The following is a 25,250-nucleotide window of genomic DNA, read 5'->3' as shown; positions in this document are numbered from 1 at the left end:
TTTCCTGTTTGCAGTGGCTCGACCTCTCCTACATTGAATATGCCCCCTCAGATCTGCCCAGATTTCATTAGATGCCAGGATTGGACACCCTCCCTCCCAACTGTTCTGAACAGAGGAGATATGCAGTAAGCTTCCCTATGTGGGTGATGGACATAGTGGCTGATGAAGGTGCCTTTTCTTCCCAGAGTTCCCTGGGAAAGGGGATTGATTGTTAAACCACTCTGGGAATTGTAGCTCTGTGAGGGGGATAGGGGTCTCCTAACAACTACAGTTCCTAGGATTTGGGGGGGGGAGCCATGACTGTTTAAGGTGGTATGATTCTGCTTTAAATAATGCAGATGGAGCTTTGGTCATTGTTGCCCATCTAGCTCTGGGCCATGTGCACTTCACATCTCTGCTTATTCTCCCTCCCAGTTTTCCTCTTTCCTCCCCTGGGAGAATAAAGATGATCATTTACTTGTGCTAGGCTATCAAACGTCTGTCACAAGGTCCTGCTTGTGGGCATCTGGTTGGCCACTGTGAGAAGAGGATGCTGGACTAGAGGGGCCATTGGCCTGATCCAGCAAGCTCTAGTTGAGTTCTTATCTTCCATTCACGGTCCATAAGTGAACTCTTTCAGCAAATTCTATTTCGATAACTCCATTCAATGTTAATATGGGGGTGGGTGGGAATTAAAATGTTCCTCCTGTAATATTTTACTTGCAATGAGCTATTCTTTCTCCCAGCCATGTTACTCTTGCTTTCAGGTTATGGCCTCTTGAGATGTGAACTAATAAATACTAGAGAAAGTTTACTTAAACTTTAGTGGTCTGTTCAAATATAACACCACCATGTTTTTATTAAGCCATATATTCATATGAATAAACTTTGTTCTCGTCTGATCACTTGAGTTGTTGTAGATAGATAGATAGATAGATAGATAGATAGATAGATAGATAGATAGATAGATAGATAGATAGATAGATAGATAGATAGATAGATCTGTATGTTTTCTGACTTCTGGCAAGGCAAGCGTACAGGTTGGCTTTCGCCATGAAGCCGCACGGCACAAATGGATCAGGAATCAGCTGGCCAGCAAACTGATAGTGCCAAAATATATACATACTGGGGACACACTGCAGGGGCAAAATGCATATCAACTGGGTGGGGAAGCTTTGTCTCACATATTAGAGTTCTAAAAAGAAAAGCAATATGTTTCATGTTAGCACTCCCATCTTAAACATGTAGGGGTGAGATGCTTGTCTAGCATTGCCTAGGTGGATCCGGCATATTTAACTAGGCTACAGTTCTTATACGCAGTTATGCATACCGTATTTCCACTGAAAGGATGCTTCAGAGCTTAGCCCTAGTTCTCCCTAACTCAAATTAGCCCTAGGTTCCGAGCATAGATTTAAAAAGAGGATCCCCCAAGAAATCTGAAATTACAATGGTAAAAGATTTGAGTATCCCTACTATTGCCACCATTTCAGTCCTAAACAGATGTGGACCGTGAGAAGGGGGGCAAGCAAAACAGCCAAACCAAACCCCCTTCCTTGCTAATATTACTGCTAGCACCATGGGTATCCTCTCTCTCTCTCTCTCTCTGCCTTCACTAAACTGCCATTTAATCTTTTGGACTTTAACTAGCCCAACCTACTCTTACACAGTTAGAACTGTATGGCACTTAAACATGGAGGGAATAAATGTCTTCCAAAACAAACTACATTTTTATGCAGAGTTTTAGTATAGCAACAAAAATAATTATTGAGAAAGAGATTTGGAGGGAGAGACTAATTTTACTGTTTGAGTAGTTACCCATAAGAGCAAATACAAATAAACAGGCATAAATATATCCAGCTACACTTATTCTAGAAAGTTTCCCATACCAAACCAAGATTGAGCAATTTGCATCCCGCAGTTCAGCTTCTGCATTCCTTTGCGAATTTTGTCTCCTGTCTGCTATGGTCCCCCAAGTGTGTTCTCTTTCCAGTGTTCTACCTTTGTTAAAGTATTTCAACCTTCTGTCTTGCAGACCTTCATGTTTCTGACTAAATACTTCAACTAACTACCCTGTTTTTCCAATGCATTATTCCCCATCCCTCAGAAGAGAGTAGACTGGTTAAGTTTCTATTTCCTCTTAATTGCTAGATTCCTAGAATGAAACTTTGACACTCCAGAGCAAAACTTCTTTATAAACTTTTGGCCCTCTTGTGCGGGACAGCCTGCAAAAACCAACCATTTTATAACATCCAACTAAACACAAAGTATATGGCACATTCCTTCATGGATGGCAGTAATGCTCAATTCATTTCAATGGCAGCTAGTTTTTAACAAGTGGGCCTGATCCAGCTCTAGTCATATACAGCTAGTCATGCACAGTTGGTGCCCCCAGAAAGGGATGTACATCCCCATCTATATCAAAAGATGCACCCAGACAGTTCAATGGCACCAAAGTGAGCATCATGATGCAAACATGGATTTGCACCAGCAGCAATATCAGTTGCGCATAGAGAAGCCTTTTGTATCAACACATGGATTAAAACCTTGCTGGACAGGGGCAAATGTGCAGCCTAGGGGGGTGATACGGAACTTTGGTTTTTACTGGTGTTCATGCAGTGTGATGATATAAGGGATGTTATTGGTTTCATATAGGCCAATATATAACAAAATACAATTTCCAAACTTAAATCAAGAAAATGTCCACAAGGAGATGCTTTTAAAAAAAACAAAACTTAAATGAATCTCAGGAGAAAAGTTGAGAGAGCAGCACATAGTGTATTCAAGGACTGACAATAAGAATATAAAGTACTAGAAATCTGTGAGTCAGTGCTGTTGGGTGTTTTGGGTATTGGATTCCTTGCACTCCTGTTATTTGTCAGATAACCCACCCATTGAGGAATTGCTACGTTATTGGAATTTTAATTAATTGTGGCTTTCATTTCATGCCAGTGTTTTACCAGTTTGTTTTTCCAGCTTCAGTGGCAAGGCATCTTTACTTCTGTAAGGAAGAGCTCTGCATGTGAGAGGCTTTTTCAGATGCAAGACACAAATAGGGAAGGGACAGTGGATGTTTCCAGATGTGAGCAATTTTAGCAGCACCTAGTCATTGTTGCTCTTCATTATAGCGGAAGTGGTATAGCAACTCTGCTTCCAGACATCTAACATTCTGTAGCCAAGTGGGCAGTCCTGCTTTCCCCAAACTAAAATGTTGGAGGGGGGACAATTTCCATTGGGACTGTTAGGGGGAGGATCAAATACTTCCTCTCCCCATCACTCTACTTCTGATCATACCCCCCATCTTTAATTTAGGGAGGAGAAGAAATATATATATAAGTAATGCTATTTGGAAAGGGAACGATTAAAGTGATGGAGTTTATTGATAGAAAGGAAAGGCAGACCACAGTGAAGGAACTGACTAGAGCACAATCGAGGAAATGGCTAGACTGCAATCTACTCAGCCATGATAGCAGCACGATAGGCCATCTACACCAGGAGAAACTGTACAGCTATTCTGTTGAGTTTTAAAAGTTGGGAATGGAAGATGAACAGGCGAACATAGAATAGAATCACAGAATAGTAGAGTTGGAAGGGGCCTATAAGGCCATCAAGTCCAACCCCCTGCTCAATGCAGGAATCCAAATCAAAGCATTCTCAACAGATGGCTGTCCAGCTGCCTCTTGAATGCCTCCAGTGTCGGAGAGCCCACTACCTCTCTAGGTAATGAGAAGGGATGTTTTGTTCATAATATCATATGGATACCCCCCCAAAAGTGAACAAGGCATGGCTATTCCACAGTAAATGCCCAGTGTGGAAGAAGCCAGTGAGGGAGAAGTTGTTATCTAGGAGTTCAATGCAACATCATACAAGGCTGGTTCATATATTACACTGAACACAGGCACAAACTGTCTGTAAACATGTACACCTGTCCATGTAAAAGAGTGTACACTTGTTGATTTGTACAGCACAACTATTGTGTACAGAGGTACATAGGCTGTACATTTGTTGAACATTACATGTGAATATCTGTACAAGTATGCAGTTCAACTATTTATTTATGTACATAGCTGCACAGATTGTATTCTTATTGAATGTAATGTGCAAACACTCCTACACTATTCAGGAAACTGATGGCCAGGGTCAGCCATAAAACCCATAGAAGTACTCGTTTATTTAATCCAGGAGGAATAAAATACAATATCTCTTCCCTTTGTGTCATGTGCAAAATATGTCTTCAATGTTCATGATGCTACCGCCTGTTAGCCAGCTGGAGAGATTAATAGGGTTTAACTGCCTCGTGTGAATGAACCTCCTCAAACTCATTCTTTCCCAGCTGGGGAAAATGTGCTGCCATTTGCAAAGCCATGCCAGTTTTATCAGAAGATCTGTCTTGGAGTTTAGTGGCTGCTGTAATTCAGTGTTAGAGAACATGTTTTGCATACAGATGGTCTCGAGTTCAGGTCCTGGCAGCTCCAGTTAAAAGGGGATTTCAGCAAAGCTGGGAAAGATCTGTGGCTAAGGCCTTGGAGAACCACTGGCAGCTGGGGCAGACAGTGCTGGGTCTAGATGGACCAATGGACTGACTCAGCACATAATTCACTGTCATGTTTCAATCTTTGAAGAAGCAGCTTGGCATGATTACTTTCTCAATCACAAAATCATGACAAAGGATTTTTCTTGATTAGCAGAATTGTGAACCTGTATTTCTCAAGGTTGTCTGGCATATGATTGGAAGCTACCCTCATCATCAGAGGGACAATTTAGACATTATCAATAGTGGTAGTACTTGTAAATCAAATTTTAAAAAATGGAAATGGACTGCCTTCAAGTCAATTCCGACTTATGGCAACCCTATGAATAGGGTTTTCATGGTAAGCTGTATTCAGATGTGGTTTTACCATTGCCTTCTTCTGAGGCTGAGGCCCAAGGTCACCCAGTGAGCTTCATGGCTGTGTGGGGATTCGAACCTGGGTCTCCTTGTAAATCAAGCGTCCCCCTAGGTGTAACCAACCCTGTGTTGTTAGTCATTTGACTGACTGAAAAGGTTTTATATATGTTTGAATTAATTGTTTTCTGTGATTCTTACATTGTTTGCTACTTAGGTAAATTTTTGTTTATGGCTGAGCAGTTTATAAATTTGTTTAACAAATAACAGTAATTGTGTTGTATTCCACTTACTCAAGAGTACACCCACTGAAATGAATAAACCTTAGATGTGTCAACCTCAGTGGGCCTACTCTGAGTAAGACTAGCATTGACTATCATGCATTGTTGTTCTGCTGCTGCTGTCATTATGTTGGTGTTTTGATTTTGTTTGTTTTGGCAGAGCAGTTGAATTTGAAGAGTAAGCACTAGTATTTAAATACCAGTCACTCTTTGAGGTGCCACTTGGCTCCTTTTTAATCTTGCTGCAACAGACTAACATGGTGGCTACCCTGTTGGACAGGCCCGGGGTCAGTACACTGTCTACCTGGACAGCTGTCAGAGCTTAGGACCCCAGCAGGGCTCACTGCTAAAGCCTGCCCTGATCATTACTGGATAGCTAGGTCTGGGAACCACCAGTTACTCTTCCCACAATGTCCCCAACCTAGTCTCACTCCAGGGCATTGTGGGAAATTAGAACAGCGGCTCCCAGCCACCTGGAACTCATTGGACTACTGCTAGTGGCTGATGCTGACACAATTATTAGGCAAGCCTACCAGGGTAGGAGGGTGCCTACCAGAGCTTGGAAAAGTTACTTTTTTGAACTACAACTCCCATTAGCCCAATCCAGTGGCCATGCTGGCTGGGGCTGATGGGAGTTGTAGTTCAAAAAAGTAACTTTTCCAAGCTCTGCCAGAGATTCTTTGCCAAGGACTCCCTCAAACCTAGAGCTATCTCTGCCTTGGGAAGCCTTTTCCAGGCTGTGCATGCACCATACATTGAAAGCAAGTTATTTCCCCTAAAGAATCCTGGGAACCATAAATGACTCCTCACAGAGCTACAGTTCCCAGCACCCTTAACAAACTACAGCTTCCAGGATTCCTCTGGGAAAATAATGTGCTTTTCATGTATGTTGCATACACAGCCCAAGACACTCATTTCTGGATGCAGGTAAAGTGTCTGTCCAGACTGGACAGCATAGGTCATGCGTTCTGGATAAGTGAAGGTCCCTCATGAGCCAAAGCAGTTTGACCATGTGACAAATGCATGTATTTACCCATGTGGAACACGTGGCAGGTAACCTGTCAGGTGTGCTTGTTGTGGAAAATACATTGTTTGCCGACATCTAAGATGCAACACAACCCTGGCTTTTGCCCTTGAAAGTAAAGCTTGCCTCAGAAAAAGCAATGAGAAAATGAGGCCACTGGTGATTATTATACTCCCACTCTATATTTCACATGCACAGATTTTTCTGTCTCTTTTGTGCATTCCTTTGATATATTTTTTTTTTGTAGGAAGTTGACTATGAGATGAACAGAGCTTTTATGCTGACGGTGATGGTGTCCAACCAAGCTCCCCTAGCCAGCGGCATCCAGATGTCTTTCCAGTCCACAGCTGGGGTTACCATTTCAGTCACCGATGTCAATGAGCCACCCTACTTCCCCACAAACCACAAGCTCATCAGGCTGGAGGAAGGAGTGCCTACCGGGACAGCATTAATGACCTTTTCAGCTGTGGATCCTGACCGGTTCATGCAGCAGGCTGTAAGGTACAAAGGGACCTTGTCTAAGAAAGAATAGAGCAGGCACTTTTTCTTCCTTGGTAACATTGGAGACTGGTGGCTCTGATGTCAGCGGGCCAGTGAATCCACTCCAGGCTTTAGTCCCTTGGACAGCACCATGGAAGTTCAAAGTAAAACCTGGAGTAGATTCACTGCCCAACTGACATTGGAGCTGCCAGTCTCCACTGCTTGGAAAATATCTGGGAAGAGGGGGTATAGTCAAATGACTTTTACCTTCTGTCTGTAGGAATACTGAAAACTGTTCGCCACGTGATGTGCCTCAAATCTTGTTTTCTGACCAGCTGTTCTTTTGGCAGGGAGCTGCAGCAAATCCTGCTGTTGTAATAACAGCAGGATAGCATTACCATGGGCTGGCCCTGCCAAGCAGCGAGGAAATTGTTTACCATCTATCAGGTGCAGGGTTGGAGGGAAATGTCTGCAAGAATGTATAACATAAAGATAGCTAATGTGGTGCCTTCCAGTGGTTGTTAAACTCCAGCTCCCATCATGCCTAACTGTCGGCCATGATGGCTGGGACTGATGGGAGTTAGAGTCCAGTAACATATTGAGGGCACCACATTGATTACTTCTGGTATAGCAATATGGTTGTTTGTTTGGGCTCTGTAGATGTATGATGCATATCTTTCTAAACAAGTGTTCACACATTCACACATGACATTTGTCTCTATGTGTGTTTTAAAAAAATACTTAGCTGCATCTAAAGCAGGAATAGCCAACAATGTGTCCTCCAGACATTGCTGGACTCCAGTTTGCATCAACCTGGCCCACTGACCATGCCATCTGGGACTGATGGGGGTTAAAGGTTTGGAGAGCATCACATTGGCTACCCCTAACCTAAAGACACACAGGATGATATTCAATGCTAGTCAGAGTAGAACTATTGAACTCAATATACTTGACTTGAACAATTGTCTTGCCCCCTCCCTATATACCCAGTTGATCACTGCACTCTGCAGGCAAAGGCCTCCTGCAGATACCATCTTATCAGGAGGTCCGTTCCACACAACATAAGAAGCAGACCTTTGGTATTGTGGCACCTACTCTTTGGAATTCCCTCCTCTCAAATATTAGACAGGCACCATCTCTGTTACCTTTTTGGCACCTACTGAAGACCTTCCTCTTTCAACGAGCCTTTAAGTAGAGACCTTATCTCAATCTGTGTCTGTGTTGGAATAGCTTTTTAAGATGTTTTTAAAGTTGTTTTTTTAAAAGATTTTTTAAAGATGTTAATTGTTTTAATAGGTTTTCGAGGATGTTTTGTTTTAACATGTTTTAAAGTCTTTTGTCTTTAATATGTTTTAGAGTGCTTTTAGTGTTTTTGTTTGCTGCCCTGGGCCCCTTCTGGGAAGAAGTTGGGATATAAATTTAATAAATAAATAAATAATAAACTTAGGTTCATTAATTTCAAGGGATCTACTCTCCATAGGACTTAGTTGAATACAATTCATAATGTGTAAAGTGTCCCTCACTCTTTCATGTCTCTCTCTCATATTACTAGAACTCAGGGACATCCAATGAAGCTGAACGTTGGAAGGTTCAGGACAGTCAAAAAAGAGTACTTTTTCACACATTGCATGAATTTGGAATTTGCTCCCACAAGAGCTAGTGATGGCCACTAACTTGGATTACTCTAAAAGAGGTTTAGACAAACTGATGGAGGCTAAGGCTATCAATGGCTACTGGCCATGATGGCTGAGTTCTACGTCCATTGTCGGAAGCAGTATGCCTCTGAATACTAATTGCTGGGAATCACAGGTAGGGAGAGTGCTGTTGTGCTCTGGTACTGCCTGCGGACTTCCCAGGGGCATCTGGTTGGCCACTGTAAGAACAGGATGCTGGACTAGATGGGCCTTTGGCAGCAGGGATCTTCTTATGTTCTGTGGTGGCTGAGAAACCCATGTACTCCAGAGATGGAGGGCCACTGAACCATAAATTGAAGCTGCTAATTGAAAATCCACCACATAGCTGAGTGAGGTTAAATACGATTTGAATCAGAAGGACCTGTGTTCTCCACTGTACGCTCAGCTGAGGCCTGAGAAAAAGGAAATGTCTAACTCTGCTCCCCATCTCTCAGCCTCACTGGTTATCTGTCTGCTCCTTTATTGCAAACGTTAGATATATTTGGCATAGCAGGAGGGCACACTGCGGAACAAGAGCCGGGGCCAATTAAACTTACATCACTTGTGACATTTTATAATCATTAGAGGGCTGAGATATTTCACCTGGGATGGAGCTGTCTGGAGCAGAAAATGATAGTGGTTACTCACTGCCTCTGCCTGTTGGGTTTGGACAGACAGTGAAACCTTTAAGGACAGAGGGAATGTCTCAGCTAACAAGGCCATTTTTCTTAGTCATTTCATTCTGAACCTCCTGGGCCTCAGAAGGGTGCTTATTTCCCTCCTTCGCTTGGAGCAGCACTGAGCTATGCAGACAGAAAACAGTTTGCCTTACGATCAAATGTATACTGTACATCCCAGCTGTGGACTGCAGAAAGGAGTGGAAATGACCTAGTTTAGAACTCTCTAAGGAAGCCACAGACCTGAACTTACAAGATCTGAACAGGGTGGTTTATAACAGATGCTATCGGAGGTCGCTGATTCATGGGGTTGCCATAAGTCGTAATCGACTTGAAGGCAGATAACAACATAGCAGAACTCTCTGGTCCAACAGTAGCAGCACAGATGGGTGTTGTTTTGGCAACTCTCCTCCTGTTTGCAAGCTCCATGGCAAGAATGTCTATCTGTCTCTTTTGATGTCTTTTGCTGATTTTCTAGGCCACTTGTTTCACAGGTTTGAATCAGAGGATGCTATCAAAAGAGCAAAAAGGGCCAAAACTTATACAGCCACAAGAGTGGCTTCATAGTATAGCCAGCGTGGATTTTTCACATTCCGCAATGTTAAATTGAAATTACCCCCATGCCATTCTGATGCATCCCATAAACTCATTTCAAAACAAAACCTTGCAAAACTTATAGTCCTGAACTCAAAAACGCTTGCTTAACAATCCTGTAAATTTTCATGGTGATACACAAAACAATCAGAGAGAATCGAGAGTTCAAAGTCTAAAAAGAGAGAGAAAAAACAGACTCCTTTTGGACTTTTTTCTGTCAGAGTTCTCATAATCTGTTGAAATTCATTAAAAATCAGCCATGTTCACATATTACCTGTAATCCTGTTGCAGACCTTGCCCTATACTCTAACCTTCATCTTATGCAGTTTAAAAGTTAAAAAAATGCCTGGCTGATTTTTAATTAATTTAAGAAATTTTAGCTTGAACTCAATGATAATGTCGGGCATCCTCAGTAAGAACCAACTGTCAATGTTCTAAAAGCCAGACTCACAGCTGCTGGGCTTGCCTAATCAAGGGGCCACACCCACACCAAACTTTGATTTCACTTGAGCCAGTCATGGCTTCCCCCAGAGAATCCTGGGAAATGTAGTTTGTGAAGGGTGCTGAGAGGAGACTCCTAGTCCCCTGACAGAGCTCCAGTGGCCAGAGTGGTTTAACAGTCAGCCACTCTGACTGAAGCTCTGTGAGGGGAACAGGGCATCTCCTAGCAACTCTCAGCACTCTTCACTAACTACACTTCCCAGGATTCTTTGGGAGAAGCCATGAGACGGTCTAAAGTGAAATAACAGTCTGGTGTGGATGTGGCCAGGGACATATTTGGTTTTAATTTGGGTGGGAGGCTACATGTGCCTTCTGTAGAATAAAACGGTGGGGGAAATGCTGAAAAGCAATGATACTATTCCCAATGTTTTCCTTTTGGAAAGGAAAGGGGCTTCCCCTCTGCCCACCCTCCCACCCCAATCTCCTCCCCTCTCCTCCCCTCCCCCTTCCTGCCCTCCCCTCCCTTCCCACTCCTCATCCGCATGATCAGTTTTACCTATCTTAAGCATGATTGCATGGGAGTAAATACCACTGAACTCAATAAGCATTCATATGATCAAACTGACCCATGGGTCATGGGTCACAAGTTTCTCAGGTCTAATAGTTCCTCCTTTATTTTCAGGTGAGCACATTGATTTTTCTGAATGCAAGTTTCAGATTTTTCCCTCCTGTCCTCTGATTTGTGTCTCTTCATGAATTAACACCTACAAATTGTGCCCTTTTCATATCACAAGACAATTCCCACTAGTACCGTTCACGTATTGCTAGGTGCTGCTTGTTCCATGGATGCAAAAGCATTTTCAAAATCACACCTCTGACCCACCACTGCAATCACGCACCTCTGTTCACATCAGATTGGCAGTCCTCAAGCTGCAACTTATCAAAAAGAAAAAAAAGAAAATGTTGAGAGAGCCAGTCAAGGATCTCATGCATAATATGCAGTTTGTTCTTTATTGATAAAAAAAAGGTCTAGAACTGAGTGTCCATGTTTGGCAGTTCTGATTTTGACCTCTGTAATTGCCCTGGGAAAGCCTTCATCCCAAATATGAATACTCATGAGGATGTTTAAAAAACAAATTCACAAACTGATGTGGAAATGTGGAAAAATGAGAAGAAAAACCAGAATAGGCAGATTCATCCATCCCTCCCCAACGTGGCCACAGTTCCAATAAACTGGCAGCTTCCCAGAACTGCATTTCATGTATGTGTATATTTTGTTGTCATGTGCTTTCAAGTCGATTACGACTTATGGCGACCCTAAGGATCAGTGACCTCCAAGAGCATCTGTCATGAACCACCCTGTTCAGATCTTGTAAGTTCAGGTCTGTGGCTTCCTTTATGGAATCAATCCATCTCTTGTTTGGCCTTCCTCTTTTTCTACTTCCTGTGTATATGTATATGTATAAACTTGTCTCTCTGTGTGTAGACAGACAGACAGACAGACAGACAGACAGATAGACAGATAGATAGATCCAATCATGGGCCTCTTAGACATAATATGTAACATGCACTCTAAGCCTGACTAAATGCTCAAATACTCTTTCAAAATGAAAAGCCCGGAGTCTAAAAACCAAGAATGGCAAAACACTACCTCAGCCTTGTTTTCAAGCCTTATTAAGGACATGTCATTGGAAAAGACTCCCATGTATTTATCCCTGCTCTCTGCAGATACTCCAAACTGTCAGATCCTGCAAACTGGCTGAACATTAATGCCACAAATGGTCAGATCACCACTGCCGCCATCCTTGATCGTGAGTCAGCCTATATTAAGAACAACGTCTACGAGGCCACGTTCCTAGCAGCTGACAATGGTAGGCCCAAGTTCCACATCATCTATGCTTCAATAATACCTAAATGTGATGCATTAACAAGAATGATGCCCGGACAAAGTTGTCAGTATCAGTTAGATTCTCCCCCACCCCCAGGTTTTCTAGTAAAACACACATACACACAAATAGAAAAGAAAAAAAAATAGAAAGACCTCCATGAAACTAAGATGGGACGCTGCCAGAATAAATTAAATATGTGAAATGCTCATGGCCTATGATAAAGGAGAAAATGGGAAATGGATGGGAGGAAACATGTAAAGCCCTGCCACATGTGAGGGTGTAGAGCAGCCTTTCCCAACCAGTGTGCCTCCAGATGTTGTCGGACCACAACTCCCATCAGCCTCAGCCAGCATTGCCACTGGTCAGGAAATATGGGAATTGTGGTCCAACAACATCTGGAGGCACACTGGTTGGGAAAGGCTGGTGTAGAGACAGCAGAAGGAAGGGGCAGGAGAAAAGGGTGGTCTGCTGTACGTTCCCTGTCTTTATTACAGTCCGACTGCTACAGCTGAGTACAGAAAGGGAGATGCTTCATCAGGAAATCAGAAACAAACTGAGGATGATAGGGAAAAGATTACAAGGAAAACTGTCACCATATCATACATGACGCCCCATGGCTCATTGGGCCCTTTGGAGTGTCCAATGGGATCTGTAGTGACCCTGCTGCATTCCACACAATTTGGTTATTTCTTCTCACCTCAAGGGCCAAGAAACCACAAGCCCCAATTTCTCATGTCCTCCACTAAAGGGGACGTGGACTTGCTGATGAGCCCACCTCCTCCTCCATGTGCCCAACAGCCCAGCCACACCTCTGTCCCTGTGCTGGTGGGTGCTAAACATCTTCAGCTGGGAGCCTGCTGGTCTCTTATAAGCTCTTTGCAGAGTTAGAACCCTTTCACAGTCAAGGTTCTAAATTGATGGGGCACCTCCAAGAGTACAGTAGGCTCCTTGTGCACTAGATGTTCACCCTGCAGTGTGTGGAGGGCTGCGGTATGAGGAAGTGGATCTGATGAGAGCGCCCTTGCTCTCCCTTTTCATGCGATGGAGAACACATGAGTTTAACACCTAAACAGGGATTTACTGACAAGCAAATTACTCACCTCTGAAAATGACCCAACTTACCATTTAAATCACCTCATGTGTTGGAGACTTACCTGTGTTCCTCACACTGCAGCGAAAGGGTGTGTGGTGGAGAATCAATTGCTATTCATTTATCATGACATTTTTATAGTGACTTTCAATATAACGTTTTATTTAGTAGTTTTATTTAATGTTAAAATGCCTCCTCTTTGGATGCACACCTTAACGTGGTGAGGGGGTTTGAGTGTGTTGAAGAAGCTGAGAGCAATGCCATCAGGAGTCTAGACCAAGAGGCTAGACTCCTAGCTGGGACACCCAACGTGGAATGGTCAAAGCTGAGACACCAGACTAAGATGCATCCATACTCAGAGAAAGGCAATGACAAACCACCTCTGAATACCTCTTACCATGAAAACCCTATGAACAGAGTATCCAAAATGCAACACAAGATGGTGCTGGAAGATGAGACCCCCAGGTCAGAAGGCACTCACCAAGCTACTGGGGAAGAACGAAGGACAAGTACAAGTAGCTCTGTGACTAATGACGCACCTGGGTCAAAGCCGAAAGGAAGCCCAGAGGCTGATGTGCACAGATGCGAAAGGAGAGTCCGGAGTTGTACAACGCATACAATAGGAACATGGAATGTGAAAAGCATGAACCAGGGAAAGTTAGAAATTGTCAAGCAAGAAATGGAACGCATCAATATTACAATACTTGGTGTGAGTGAACTAAAATGGACGGGAATGGGACATTTCCAATCAGGCAACTACAAAATATTTTATGCAGGAAATGAGAAATTAAGGAGAAATGGGGTTGCTTTAATAGTGAGAAGTGATGTAGCAAGAGCAATTAGGAGCTACAACGCAAGGTCTAATCCATGAGATTAAATGGGAAACCTATCAACATAACCATCATCCAAGTCTATGCTCCGATGGCAAACGCAGAAGAAGAGGAATTGGAGAGATTTTATGCAGAAGTACAGGAAGAAATTGATCACACACCAAAACAAGATGTGCTGATAATCATAGGGGATTGGAATGCAGAAGTAGGGAACAGAGGAGAATTAGGAACTGTGGGGAAATGAGGCCTAGGAAACAGAAATGAAGCAGGAGAAAGACTTATTGAATTCTGTGAAGCCAATAATTTGTTTCTTGCGAACACATGTTTTGAACAACCGAAAAGATGACTATACACATGGACATCACCAAATGGTCAATATAGGAATCAAATTGATTATATAATTGGTAGCAGAAGGTGGAGAAGTTCCATACTTCCTGCAAAAACAAGACCAGGAGCAGACTGCGGTACAGATCATGAACTGGTCGTATCGAAAATGAGAGTAAAGCAATCAGAACGCCAAAATACAATATAAATAACATCCCAGAAGCATATAAAGATCAAATAAAGAACATGTTTGAGGCTTTAAACTTCGTTGACAGACAACCAGAAGAACTATGGAATGAAGTCAGAGACGTTATCAGAGAAGAATGCAAAAAGACAATACCTCTAGTTAAAAAGTGAGAAAGACCCCAATGGATGACTGAAGAAACTCTTCAAATGGTTAAAGAGAGAAGGAAAGCAAAAGCAAAAGGAGATAGAAACACAGTCAGAACCCTAAATGCAACAATACAGCGACTAGTACGTAGGGACAAAGAGAACTATTACAATAGTTACTGTATAGAAACAGAAAAGGACAACAAAAAGGGTAGAACAAGAGCCCTGTTCCAAAAGATTAGAGAAATGAAAGGGAAATTTAAACCAAGCGTAGGGATGTTGAATAATCAACAGGGGAACACACTGAATGACCAAGATGAAATAAAAGGAAGATGGAAGCAATGCGCTGAACAACTCTGTAAAAGAGATACCAGGATGACAGATTCATTCACGGAGGAACCATATGATGAAGAACCAGAAATTTTAGAATGCGAGGTGAAAGCTGCTCTTAAAATACTTGGAAGAAACAAATCACCAGGAACACATAGCATACCAATAGAGTTGCTACAAGCTACTGAGACTGAATCTGTCCAAATTTTGACAAAAATCTGTCAAGAAATATGGAAAACTAAACAATGGCCCACAGACTGGAAGCGTTCCATATACATCCCAATTCCAAAGAAAGGGCATCCCAGGGAATGCAGTACTTATCAAACTATTGCCTTAATATCCCATGCAAGTAAAGTAATGCTCAAGATTCTACAACAAAGGCTCTTGCCATATATGGAACGAAAAATGCCAGACGTCCAAGCTGGATTTAGAAAGGGAAGAGGCACCAGAGATCATATCGCAAACATACGTTGGATAATAGAACGGACCAAGGAATTTCAGAAGAAAATCACCCTGTGCTTTATAGATTACAGCAAAGCCTTTGACTGTGTAGATCATGAAAAACTATGGAATGCTTTAAAAGAAATGGGGGTGCCACAGCATCTGATCATCCTGATGCGCAACCTATACTTTGCACAAGAGGCTACTGTAAGGACAGAATATGGAGAAACCGATTGGTTCCCCATCGGAAAGGGTGTGAGACGGGTGTATTTTATCACCCTATTTATTTAATCTATACGCAGAACATATCATACGGAAAGCAGGACTGGACCAAGAAGAAGGAGGTGTGAAAACTGGAGGGAGAAATATCAATAATTTAAGATATGCAGACGATACCATACTACTAGCAGAAACCAGTAATGATTTGAAACGAATGCTGATGAAAGTTAAAGAGGAAAGCACAAAAGCAGGACTACAGCTGAACGTCAAAAAGACTAAAGTAATGACAACAGTAGATTTATGCAACTTTACAGTTGACAATGAGAACATTGAACTTGTCAAGGATTATCAATATCTTGGCACAATCATTAACCAAAATGGAGACATACTCAAGAAATCAGAAGAAGGCTAGGACTGGGGAGGGCAGCTGTGAGAGAACCAGAAAAGGTCCTAAAATGTAAAGATGTATCACTGAACACTAAAGTCAGGATCATTCAGACAATGGTATTTCCCATCTCTATGTATGGATGTGAGAGTTGGACAGTGAAAAAAGCGGATAAGAGAAAAATCAACTCATTTGAAACGTGGTGCTGGAGGAGAGCTTTGCAGATACCATGGACTGCGAAAAAGACAAATACTTGGGTGTTAGAACAAATTAAACCAGAACTATCACTAGAAGCTAAAATGATGAAACTGAGGTTATCATACTTTGGACACATAATGAGAAGACATGATTCATGAGAAGAGATAATAACGCTTGGAAAAACAGAAAGAAGTAGAAAAAGAGGAAGGCCAAACAAGAGATGGATTGATTGCATAAAAGAAGCCACAGACCTGGACTTACAAGATCTGAACAGGGTGGTTCATGACAGATGCTCTTGGAGGTCACTGATTCAGAGGGTCGCCATAAGTCATAATCGACTTGGAGGCACGTAACAACAACAACAATGTTAAAATGAGGGTGGGTTCTTTTAAAAAAATGAGAGTGATTATTATTTGAGGGAAGGGGAGCCTGTTTTTTGGAGCAGGTGTTGCCTGCTTTTGGGGGAGGTCAGTTTTATTTGCGGGGGGCGTAGTTGTTTTGCCTGTTCTTTTAGGGAGTAGGTTCTGAGCTTTGCCAGTTTTTCTTCTGTGAAGTGGGTGTTTTGTGGAGCCCACAACAGATTTCCAGATGTGTCCCCAGATCCAAACAGTTGTGGTCACCTGGTATTTTGCCCTGTGGTCTAGCTAACATGCAGTTTCCTGGAGCCTTATACCGAGCCCTCTGAGGGCCTTTTGCACATCTCTTTTGTCCTGTCATCAGTGTCTAGGACTTAGAAGAGAATCAAGGAAATAATATGAATTTTTTGAGGGGAAAGCAGGCTGAGGAAAAAAGAGGTGCCTTTTAACACTAAATAAGAAATTAAAAAGACTGTTTCAACTCAGCTGTAGTTAAATATGACAAGTCTAAGTCAATATTTTGTCATTCTGCCATAGGCCTCCACTGTTTTACCTCTGAACGTACATGACTTCAGAAATGTGTGTGTGTGTATTAGGAACACAATTCAGATATTTATGCAATTCTAAATATATGAGATCTAAGTCTCGGCCAGCCATAATTTGAACAACGTGTAAGATGAGGATTCACCTAAGCATTCCCATAGAAAGGTAACTAACACAGCGATTGCAGACAGATGCAGTTAACCCCGCTGGGCTTTGAGTTTGCTGCATAATCAAGTAGTGCCTGATCAAGGCATCAAGTCTAGAAGGAGTTCTGTCCAGGTCCGCCAAGCTGAAAGAAAGGTTTCTTCAGTACCAGACCTTGAGGTTGGCAGAGTTAACGTAACAATCATAAGAAAGGGATTGAGAGGGCTTCATTGGGGATTCTGAGCCTCTTCAGTCAGCGAAAACAAAGAAGAAAAGTAAGACGAGGAACCTTTATAAAAAAAAATAGCCAGGACAAATCAGCGAAGGGATTCTTTTTTTTTAGGGGATGGTTACTTTATTCCCCCCCCCTTCTTTAGCATTTTTTTTAAAAAAGCACAAAAAGCTGAGAACATGCTCTTTTCTTTTTTACTAAAAAAAAGAAAAACTACTCAGGCAAGGCTGTTGGAGGAAATAGTGTAGAGGCCTGGAACAAAATTGCAGTTCACCAGGGAAGAGAGATGGGAGAAAGGAAGAATATTGAACAACTTAAAAGAAAACTAGTGGGTTTTTTTTCCTAACTAGAGGGAAGTTACTGGAGCATTCAGGCCTGGAAAGCTGAAGAAAGTGTGTGTGTATGTGTGTGTTTTGCAAAGGATTATACAGGACAGTGATGGCTTCTAACCTTTATAAAAGTCAAAGTCAAAGCCAAGAGCCTGGTCTGGCAGCTTTTGCACAGCTGACCCTTACTCAGAGGCTTCGCCATTGATTTTGCAGGACCCCTGTTGTGAGAGAGACCAACGTGTGAATTACTGGTGTCTGGTCTTGAAGGATGTTTTTTGAACCTTGAATATTAACCTGGTAGGGAGATGGATGATGCCTTCAGCTACTCCCACCACTACAGCAGTATGAAGAGGAGACCTGCACTTTGTTATAAATCCTTCATTGCCTTGGACTACCTAGCACTATGAGAGCTGCCCTTGTTGGATCAGCCCATTCTATCCCAGTATTCTGTTGCCTGTAGCAACAGTTGCCTCTGGATATGAAGGCTTCCAGTTCATTCCTGGGCCCAATTCAAGGTGCTTATTTTAACCTAGAAAGTCTCACACAGCTTGAGACTCCAGTACCTAACAAAACACATCTTCCCATGTGTACCTAGCTGGGCCTTATGATCATCCACTGAGGCCTTCCCCTGAGTGCTCTCTCCTGCTGAAGTGTGGAAGGTGGCATCAAGAGACAAGGGCTTTTTTAGTCATGTTGTCCCCAAAGAGGCTCACCTGGTGCCTACTTTAATGTATTTGTGGTGCCAGGTGAAGATCTTTCTTTTCTCCCAGGACTTTTAATCATTTTAACATCTTTTATTAGCTAAATAAATAAATTATCTTTTGCTTCCTGTTAATGTGATAGTGGTTGGTTTTGCTTGCTAGCATAGTTTTTTAGCCTTAGTTTATCTTGGTTTGTTGTAGTTTAGTTTGGTTTATTTACTATTATATGTGTATTGCATCTTTCATCCATGGAGCTCAAGGCGGCATACATGGTTCTCCTCATTTCCGTTTTATCGTCGCAACAACCCTGTGAAGGACATCGAGAGGCAATGACTGGTCCAAGGTCGCCCAGTGAGCTTCATGGCTGAGTGGGGATTTGAACCCTAGTCTCCCAGATTCTAACCTGACACTCTAACCACTACACCATAAAATATTCATTCATTCAGTGAAATATTCATATCCCACTATGCATAAAAAAATCAAATTGTTTTACAACATAGATAAATACACGATAAAACCATACAAAATTTAAAATCAGAAATCATTAACTAACTACTGCAGAAAGATATCTTCTCAATTGCCTGCATAAGCCTAGTGACATAGAAAGGTTTTCAGCGGGCTTTTAAAAGTCAGAAGGTGTCTTGCTGCTATCTTGGATCCTATATTGGATGCTTATACTGGATCCTGTTAACTGGTTTAACAGTAATATTTGATTATAAAGGATGCTTTTCATTAGTTTTACTGTATATCTCCTAGAGCAGTGGTTCCCAAACCTTTTTCCCAATTGCTGAGGATCTTGGCAGACCACTTGGTGATTTTTCTGCTGTTGGAGCAATGGTAATCTACTGTGATAGATGCTGTATGATTTTTAATTGCATTTGATTTCTTCTTTTATTTCTTACATATTGCATTTTATTATATTACAATTTGAATGACATAGAATTCAAATTGTAATACAATGAAACCACAGAATCATACAATAGTAGAGTTGGAAGGGGCCTATAAGGCCGTTGAGTCCAGTCCCCTGCTCAGTGCAGGAATCCAACTTAAAACATACCCCACAGCTGGCTGTCCAATAAAATGCAATCAATAAAATAAAAAATAAAAATGAATTAAAATACAATCAAAAATCAATATTAATATTTAATGCAATGATGTGCCATCTCCCATCTTCAGCCATAGATCTGCAGGCATCCACCTTGAATGAAGCTCAATGACAACTATTTGGGAAGCCCTGGCCATGAGGCTTTGGCATGTGGCCATAAACATATTGTTGTTGTTGTTATTGATGATGATAATGATGATGATGATGATGATGATTTTCCTCCTCTCCCATTGTTTGTCTCCAGTATTTGGTACACTTGAGTCATATTGAGCAACTTATTCTTTTGTCCATTTAGTCCAGTATGGGCTACTGTGGCAGGCAGTGGCCTGCCAGGGTCTCAAGAAGAGGACCCCCCCCATCACTTTCTTCCTGATGCTTTTAGCTGGAAATATTGGGAATGGAACCCAGGACCTTATGCATGCAAAGCATAGATGCGTAGACAAGGATTCTTCCTCTCCCCATCACAGCTAATACTCAATCCTCTCTTCTGTAAAGTTAAATCCATCTAAGCATTTATGCCATAAGATAACTTCTTCTTGATATCTTCGGATGGAAAAATTCCCATAAGCTGAGTGAAGAAGTATTTCCTTGTGTCTGGACGAAACCAAATCAATTCGAACCAAATCAAGACCCATTTCTCTATACACTCTCAACACATGGTTCATATTTTTATAAACCTCTGTCACATTGTCTCTCTTGGTTGTATTTGTATTTTTTTAAATATCCCAAATGCTTTAGCCAAAGAGTGGGGAACCTCCAATCTCTAGGCCAATGATGGCTCTTCAAAGGATCTTCAAAGCACCCTTTGGAGCAACGTGTGTGCTCAAACAAGACAGTGGGGGCTGTCTTCAAGCCTTTTCCAAGTCTCTCCACTACTAAGGTCAGGGACTCAAACAGGAAGGGGAGAGACTTGCAAAAGCCTCTTCCAAGCCTCTCCATGCTTTCCTTTTAAGTCTCCAACTTGCAAGAGGCTTTTGCAAGTCTTTCCGTCCTCCCCCTGTAAGTCTCCAATCTTGGGTTTAAATGGAAAGTGTGAGGAGACTTGAAAAAAGCTCGTGCAAGCCCCTCTCTTTCTTTTGTCCCCAATCTCAGTGACTTAAAAGAGAAGCACAAGGGATTCTGCCACGAGGCAAAAAGGTCCCCCACTCCTGCTTTAGCCCTTCCCCATAGGGGCTGTGTCCCTGGATAATTGTAGCTGACCTTTTCTGTACTTTTTACAGAGAAGGAATGGTGAGATCAGGTCCTTCTGCTCATGACTTCTATGCCAACCTTAACCATTATTCACTGAAATGATCCTCTTCCCATCTAGGTATCCCCTCAGCCAGTGGCACTGGCACACTCCAGATCTATCTAATTGACATCAACGATAATGCTCCTGAGCTTCAGCCAAAGGAGGCACAGATCTGTGAAAAGCCAAACCTGAATGTCATCAACATCACAGCCGCTGACGCTGACATCGATCCAAACGTCGGGCCCTTTGTCTTTGAGCTGCCAAGTGAGCCATCTGCTATCAGGAAGAACTGGACCATTACGCGGCTAAATGGTAAACTGGGCAGTCAATATCCAATGGTGTTTGTAACTTGGCACACTTGCAAGCACTGGAGGTGATTGGCCTTCAAACTTCCAAATTTCCTTTTGTTCCTTCTCTTTGATTTATTTTATTTTTTAAGCTCCACATTTTGGCTGACATTATAGGCAAGGTAGTTAACAAGAAGCTGCATGGATTGGGCCTTGAACAGAACTCTTAAGAGCTTTCATTGGTGCTCAGCTTCCCCGCCCTCTAGGTTTTAATGCAGTTTATAATTACGCAGAGTTACCAGGATTGAACTGGGGATAAATCATCAGTAATAGCCCAGGGGCGAAAGCTATTATCAGTCTTCCTTATGTTCCAGTTTTATCGTCATGAGCCACAATCAGGATCAATGATCATTCCTCTGGCTGTAATTGCATAAAAGTCACCCTCCTTTTCTCCTTTAACAAGGAAGTAGCTTTAAGGATGGGAAAGTAGGAAGGTTGCTAGTTTATGGTCATGGGGAGAGAGAAGAAGAGGGGCTATTGAAATCAGCCAGGCATAACTGACCTTATTGGTTGGTTTAATCACAAACGTCAGTGGCGTCTAGGGACTGAAGGATCTGCCAGCTTTGGTTCTTCACATTTCTCATTTTTTCAGTCTTAAATTCAGTTCTCCACATCACCACAGCAATTTGCAGTTAAAAAAAAAAATCATGAAAATTCATCAGCATTTTAGTGTGAATTTCTCCTATTATTATTATTATTAACACATTATGTGTGCCGTTTTGACTAATATACACATTCTGCAAGCAATTTCCCCTTATAGTGCATTTTTGTATGTTACTTTCCCTAATATATGCATTTTATTACATATTGTGTGGTTGGAGACCTACATCATTAAAATCCAGAGAAATGTGAATTTAGAAGAATAGCTGCGTTTCAGTTCACAAATTGGTGTCAATTAGTGAAAATTAGGTAGTATTTCTCCTACGTCCCTAATGGCACTGGCACCCTAGCAATGGGTAAGGCACCGAGTGAGGCCAGCCTGCCTGGAAAATTACATCTGAGCCTAAAATTCTTCTGTTACAATGCTCTTTGCTGGGAAAATGCTTTGATAACAAAAGCGTCCATGTATTGGAATTTTCTGTGCCACCCTTCAGTAAACCCTTAGGGTAGCATACAATAAAATAATGACAACAGTAAATCTATAAACCAGTCCAAACATGTATATAGCTGTGGCAACAACTAAAATGAAACCATACAATTCAGCAGAATAAATAACTTACATTATATGTTGGAATGGCCAAGCAAATAATGATAATAAAAAGCTATTCAGGTGACAGCAAAATTCATTCAAGTGGGCACCAGGTGAGCCTCCCTCTGGAGGGCATTCTGCAGAATGGGCACCACAACCAGAAAGGCGTTTTTCCTGGTCAACACCCACCTAAGTTCAGATGGCAAAAGGGCACTGAGGAGCACCTCAGACAATGACCACAGAGTTTGGCAGGTTTCTGTGGTAGGAGATAGTCCACTTAGGTAGGCTGTTTTTGCTGATACTTAATGGAAGCGAAAGAGGTAGAACAGAGATAAAGTGGGGCCCATAAAGTGAGGAGATCATAAAGAGAAATAGGCTAGATTCGGACCCTAGGCCTAAGAAGCCAAATCCTCATCCATGAGTACATCGGATGCAGTCCATAGTAAGTTTTGCTGAAGTCCCATTATATCCAATAGGTCAAAATAATCATGATTTAAGTACTTCACACTTATGTAGAAATAAGTCTCATTGAACAAAATGGGGTTTGCAAACACAGGAAGCTGTGTTGTATCTCAGGTTACACTGTTTGACCATGCAACCCAGTATTGTCTGCTCTGACTGGCAGTGGCTCTCTGGGGTCTTAGGGAGTGGTCTTGCACATCCCCTGATTTTTTAAAAATCAGCTTTTGTCTTAAATTAATATTTTATTCTGCCCCCCTCCCCTCCATTTTACATAAGAACATAAGAAGAGCCTGCTGGATCAGGCCAGTGGCCCATCTAGTCCAGCATCCTGTTCTCACAGTGGCCAACCAGGTGCCTGGGGGAACCCCGCAAGCAGGACCCGAGTGCAAGAACACTCTCCCCTCCTGAGGCTTCCGGCAACTGGTTTTCAGAAGCATGCTGCCTCTGACTAGGGTGGCACGGCACAGCCATCATGGCTAGTAGCCATTGATAGCCCTGTCCTCCATGAATTTGTCTAATCTTCTTTTAAAGCTGTCCAAGCTGGTGGCCATTACTGCATCTTGTGGGAGCAAATTCCATAGTTTAACTATGCGCTGAGTAAAGAAGTACTTCCTTTTGTCTGTCCTGAATCTTCCAACCTTCAGCTTCTTTGAATGTCCACGAGTTCTAGTATTATGAGAGAGGGAGAAGAACTTTTCTCTATCCACTTTCTCAATGCCATGCATAATTTTATACACTTCTATCATGTCTCCTCTGACCTGCCTTTTCTCTAAACTAAAAAGCCCCAAATGCTGCAGCCTTTCCTCGTAAGGGAGTCGCTCCATCCCCTTGATCATTCTGGTTGCCCTCTTCTGAACCTTTTCCAACTCTATAATATCCTTTTTGAGATGAGGCGACCAGAACTGTACACAGTATTCCAAATGCGGCCGCACCATAGATTTATACAACGGCATGATGATATCGGCTGTTTTATTTTCAATACCTTTCCTAATTATTGCTAGCATGGAATTTGCCTTTTTCCACTGGCTTACCTCTATTCAAGCACAAAAGGTAGCAAACGTTGATATCCTGCTAGTGGGGATTGTGTATTCTGAATCAGCAGGTTGCTGGGAATCACAAGTGAGGAGAGTGCTGTTGCATTCGGATCCTGCTTGCAGGTAGGGATGTACGAATCTGCCAATCTCAGTTTCTCTCCTTTTCCCAGTTTCCCAACCTCAAGTTCAGTTCTCCATATTTCCTCAGCCGCTTGCAATTGTTATTATTATTTTAAAAGTCCCTCATGAAAATCTATCAGCACTTCAGTGCACATTTCTCCCAATATACGCATTTTCGTATGCAACTTTGCCTAACATAAACATTTTTGCAAAGCAAATGTTTTCCCTAATATTTATAGTTTTCCTAATCTAATTCATTTTTGTATGTGCCACCCTGGGCTCCTGCTGGAAGGAAGGGTGTGATATAAATCAAATAATAAATAAATAATATGTTATTTTGACTGATATATGCATTTGTACACTCTACTTGGCTGAAGAAGTGTACCGCAAAATTCAGAGAAGTGCAAAATTCAAAGGAAGGCTGTGTATAGTATTTCAGAAAGTGTGAATTGTGTAGATGTGCCTTTAAATGCAAACTGAATTAAATTTGTCCCCCATCCCTCCTTGCAGGCTTCGCATAGGCATCTGGTTGGCCCCTGGGAGAACAAAGTCTTAGATCTTTTATTCTTATGGAAATCATTGGGAGGTGGGAAAGCCTTCCTAAGGAGACATGTTCTTAATGACTTCCTGAGTACTGTCCCTTTTGCCCCCCACAGGTGACTATGCCCAACTCAGTTTACGAATAATGTACTTGGAAGCTGGCGTCTATGATGTTCCAGTCATTGTAACAGATTCTGGAAACCCTCCTCGGTTTAACACGTCCGTCATTAAGGTCAAGGTGTGTCCATGTGACGAGAATGGAGACTGCACCACCATAGGAGCTGTTGCTGCAGCGGGGCTGGGAACTGGAGCCATCATTGCCATTTTGATATGTATCATCATTTTACTAAGTAAGTGTCCCATTAAAGAGCACCTGTACATAGTTGTTAAGCCAGAGTACTTCTGCTTACATACGAAGAACTACAGAGCCCCATGCTTTCATAAAATCACAGCAAAGGAAAATACAACACTTTCTCAGTCATAAAACCATAATCATACAGGAGTCATTACCTTCTCTTTTATTCAGCATGCAGATACCCTCTTCTTGGACGTTCAGCACAGTTGGTACCTTCTTGGTCTTACATCAGTCAGTGCCTTCCCTTTTAAACCATTGAATCACAATACATGTGGTCAAGACTTTAGAGAACTTAAGGTACTAGCTAATTACATGGGTCACGATTAGGGCTGATCTAAAATAATTAGAAGGAGATGTTTTCTCAAAAAGCATTTTTTCAGGGGGACTGCAAGCATGGGCGGAAGTGTTGTCCACTCAGAGTAAGGCAAAAAAAAGCACCCTGCCCTCACTCTGAATTGGCTTTATACTTTTATCATGCAGTAATTCCTGATCAGC

At 42.1% G+C, this 25,250-nt stretch overlaps 1 protein-coding gene across 2 annotated transcripts in view; it reads left to right on the top strand.

The window, feature by feature from the left end:
* Nucleotides 1-25,250, top strand: part of CDH4 (cadherin 4) — a 1,183,781-nt gene that overhangs the window by 1,135,095 nt on the left and 23,436 nt on the right. For both annotated transcript variants that reach the window (XM_061631103.1, XM_061631102.1), the window contains exons 10-13: nt 6,414-6,667; nt 11,760-11,902; nt 20,787-21,020; nt 24,517-24,750. In XM_061631103.1, the coding sequence (XP_061487087.1) occupies nt 6,414-6,667; nt 11,760-11,902; nt 20,787-21,020; nt 24,517-24,750 (865 nt within the window). The remainder of the gene's footprint in view (nt 1-6,413; nt 6,668-11,759; nt 11,903-20,786; nt 21,021-24,516; nt 24,751-25,250) is intronic.

This window comes from Rhineura floridana, chromosome 6 (assembly GCF_030035675.1).
Source record: "Rhineura floridana isolate rRhiFlo1 chromosome 6, rRhiFlo1.hap2, whole genome shotgun sequence".
Taxonomy (NCBI): Eukaryota; Metazoa; Chordata; class Lepidosauria; order Squamata; family Rhineuridae; genus Rhineura; species Rhineura floridana.
Note: the sequence above shows the minus strand (reverse complement) of the source record. Positions and strands in the feature narration are given on the sequence as shown.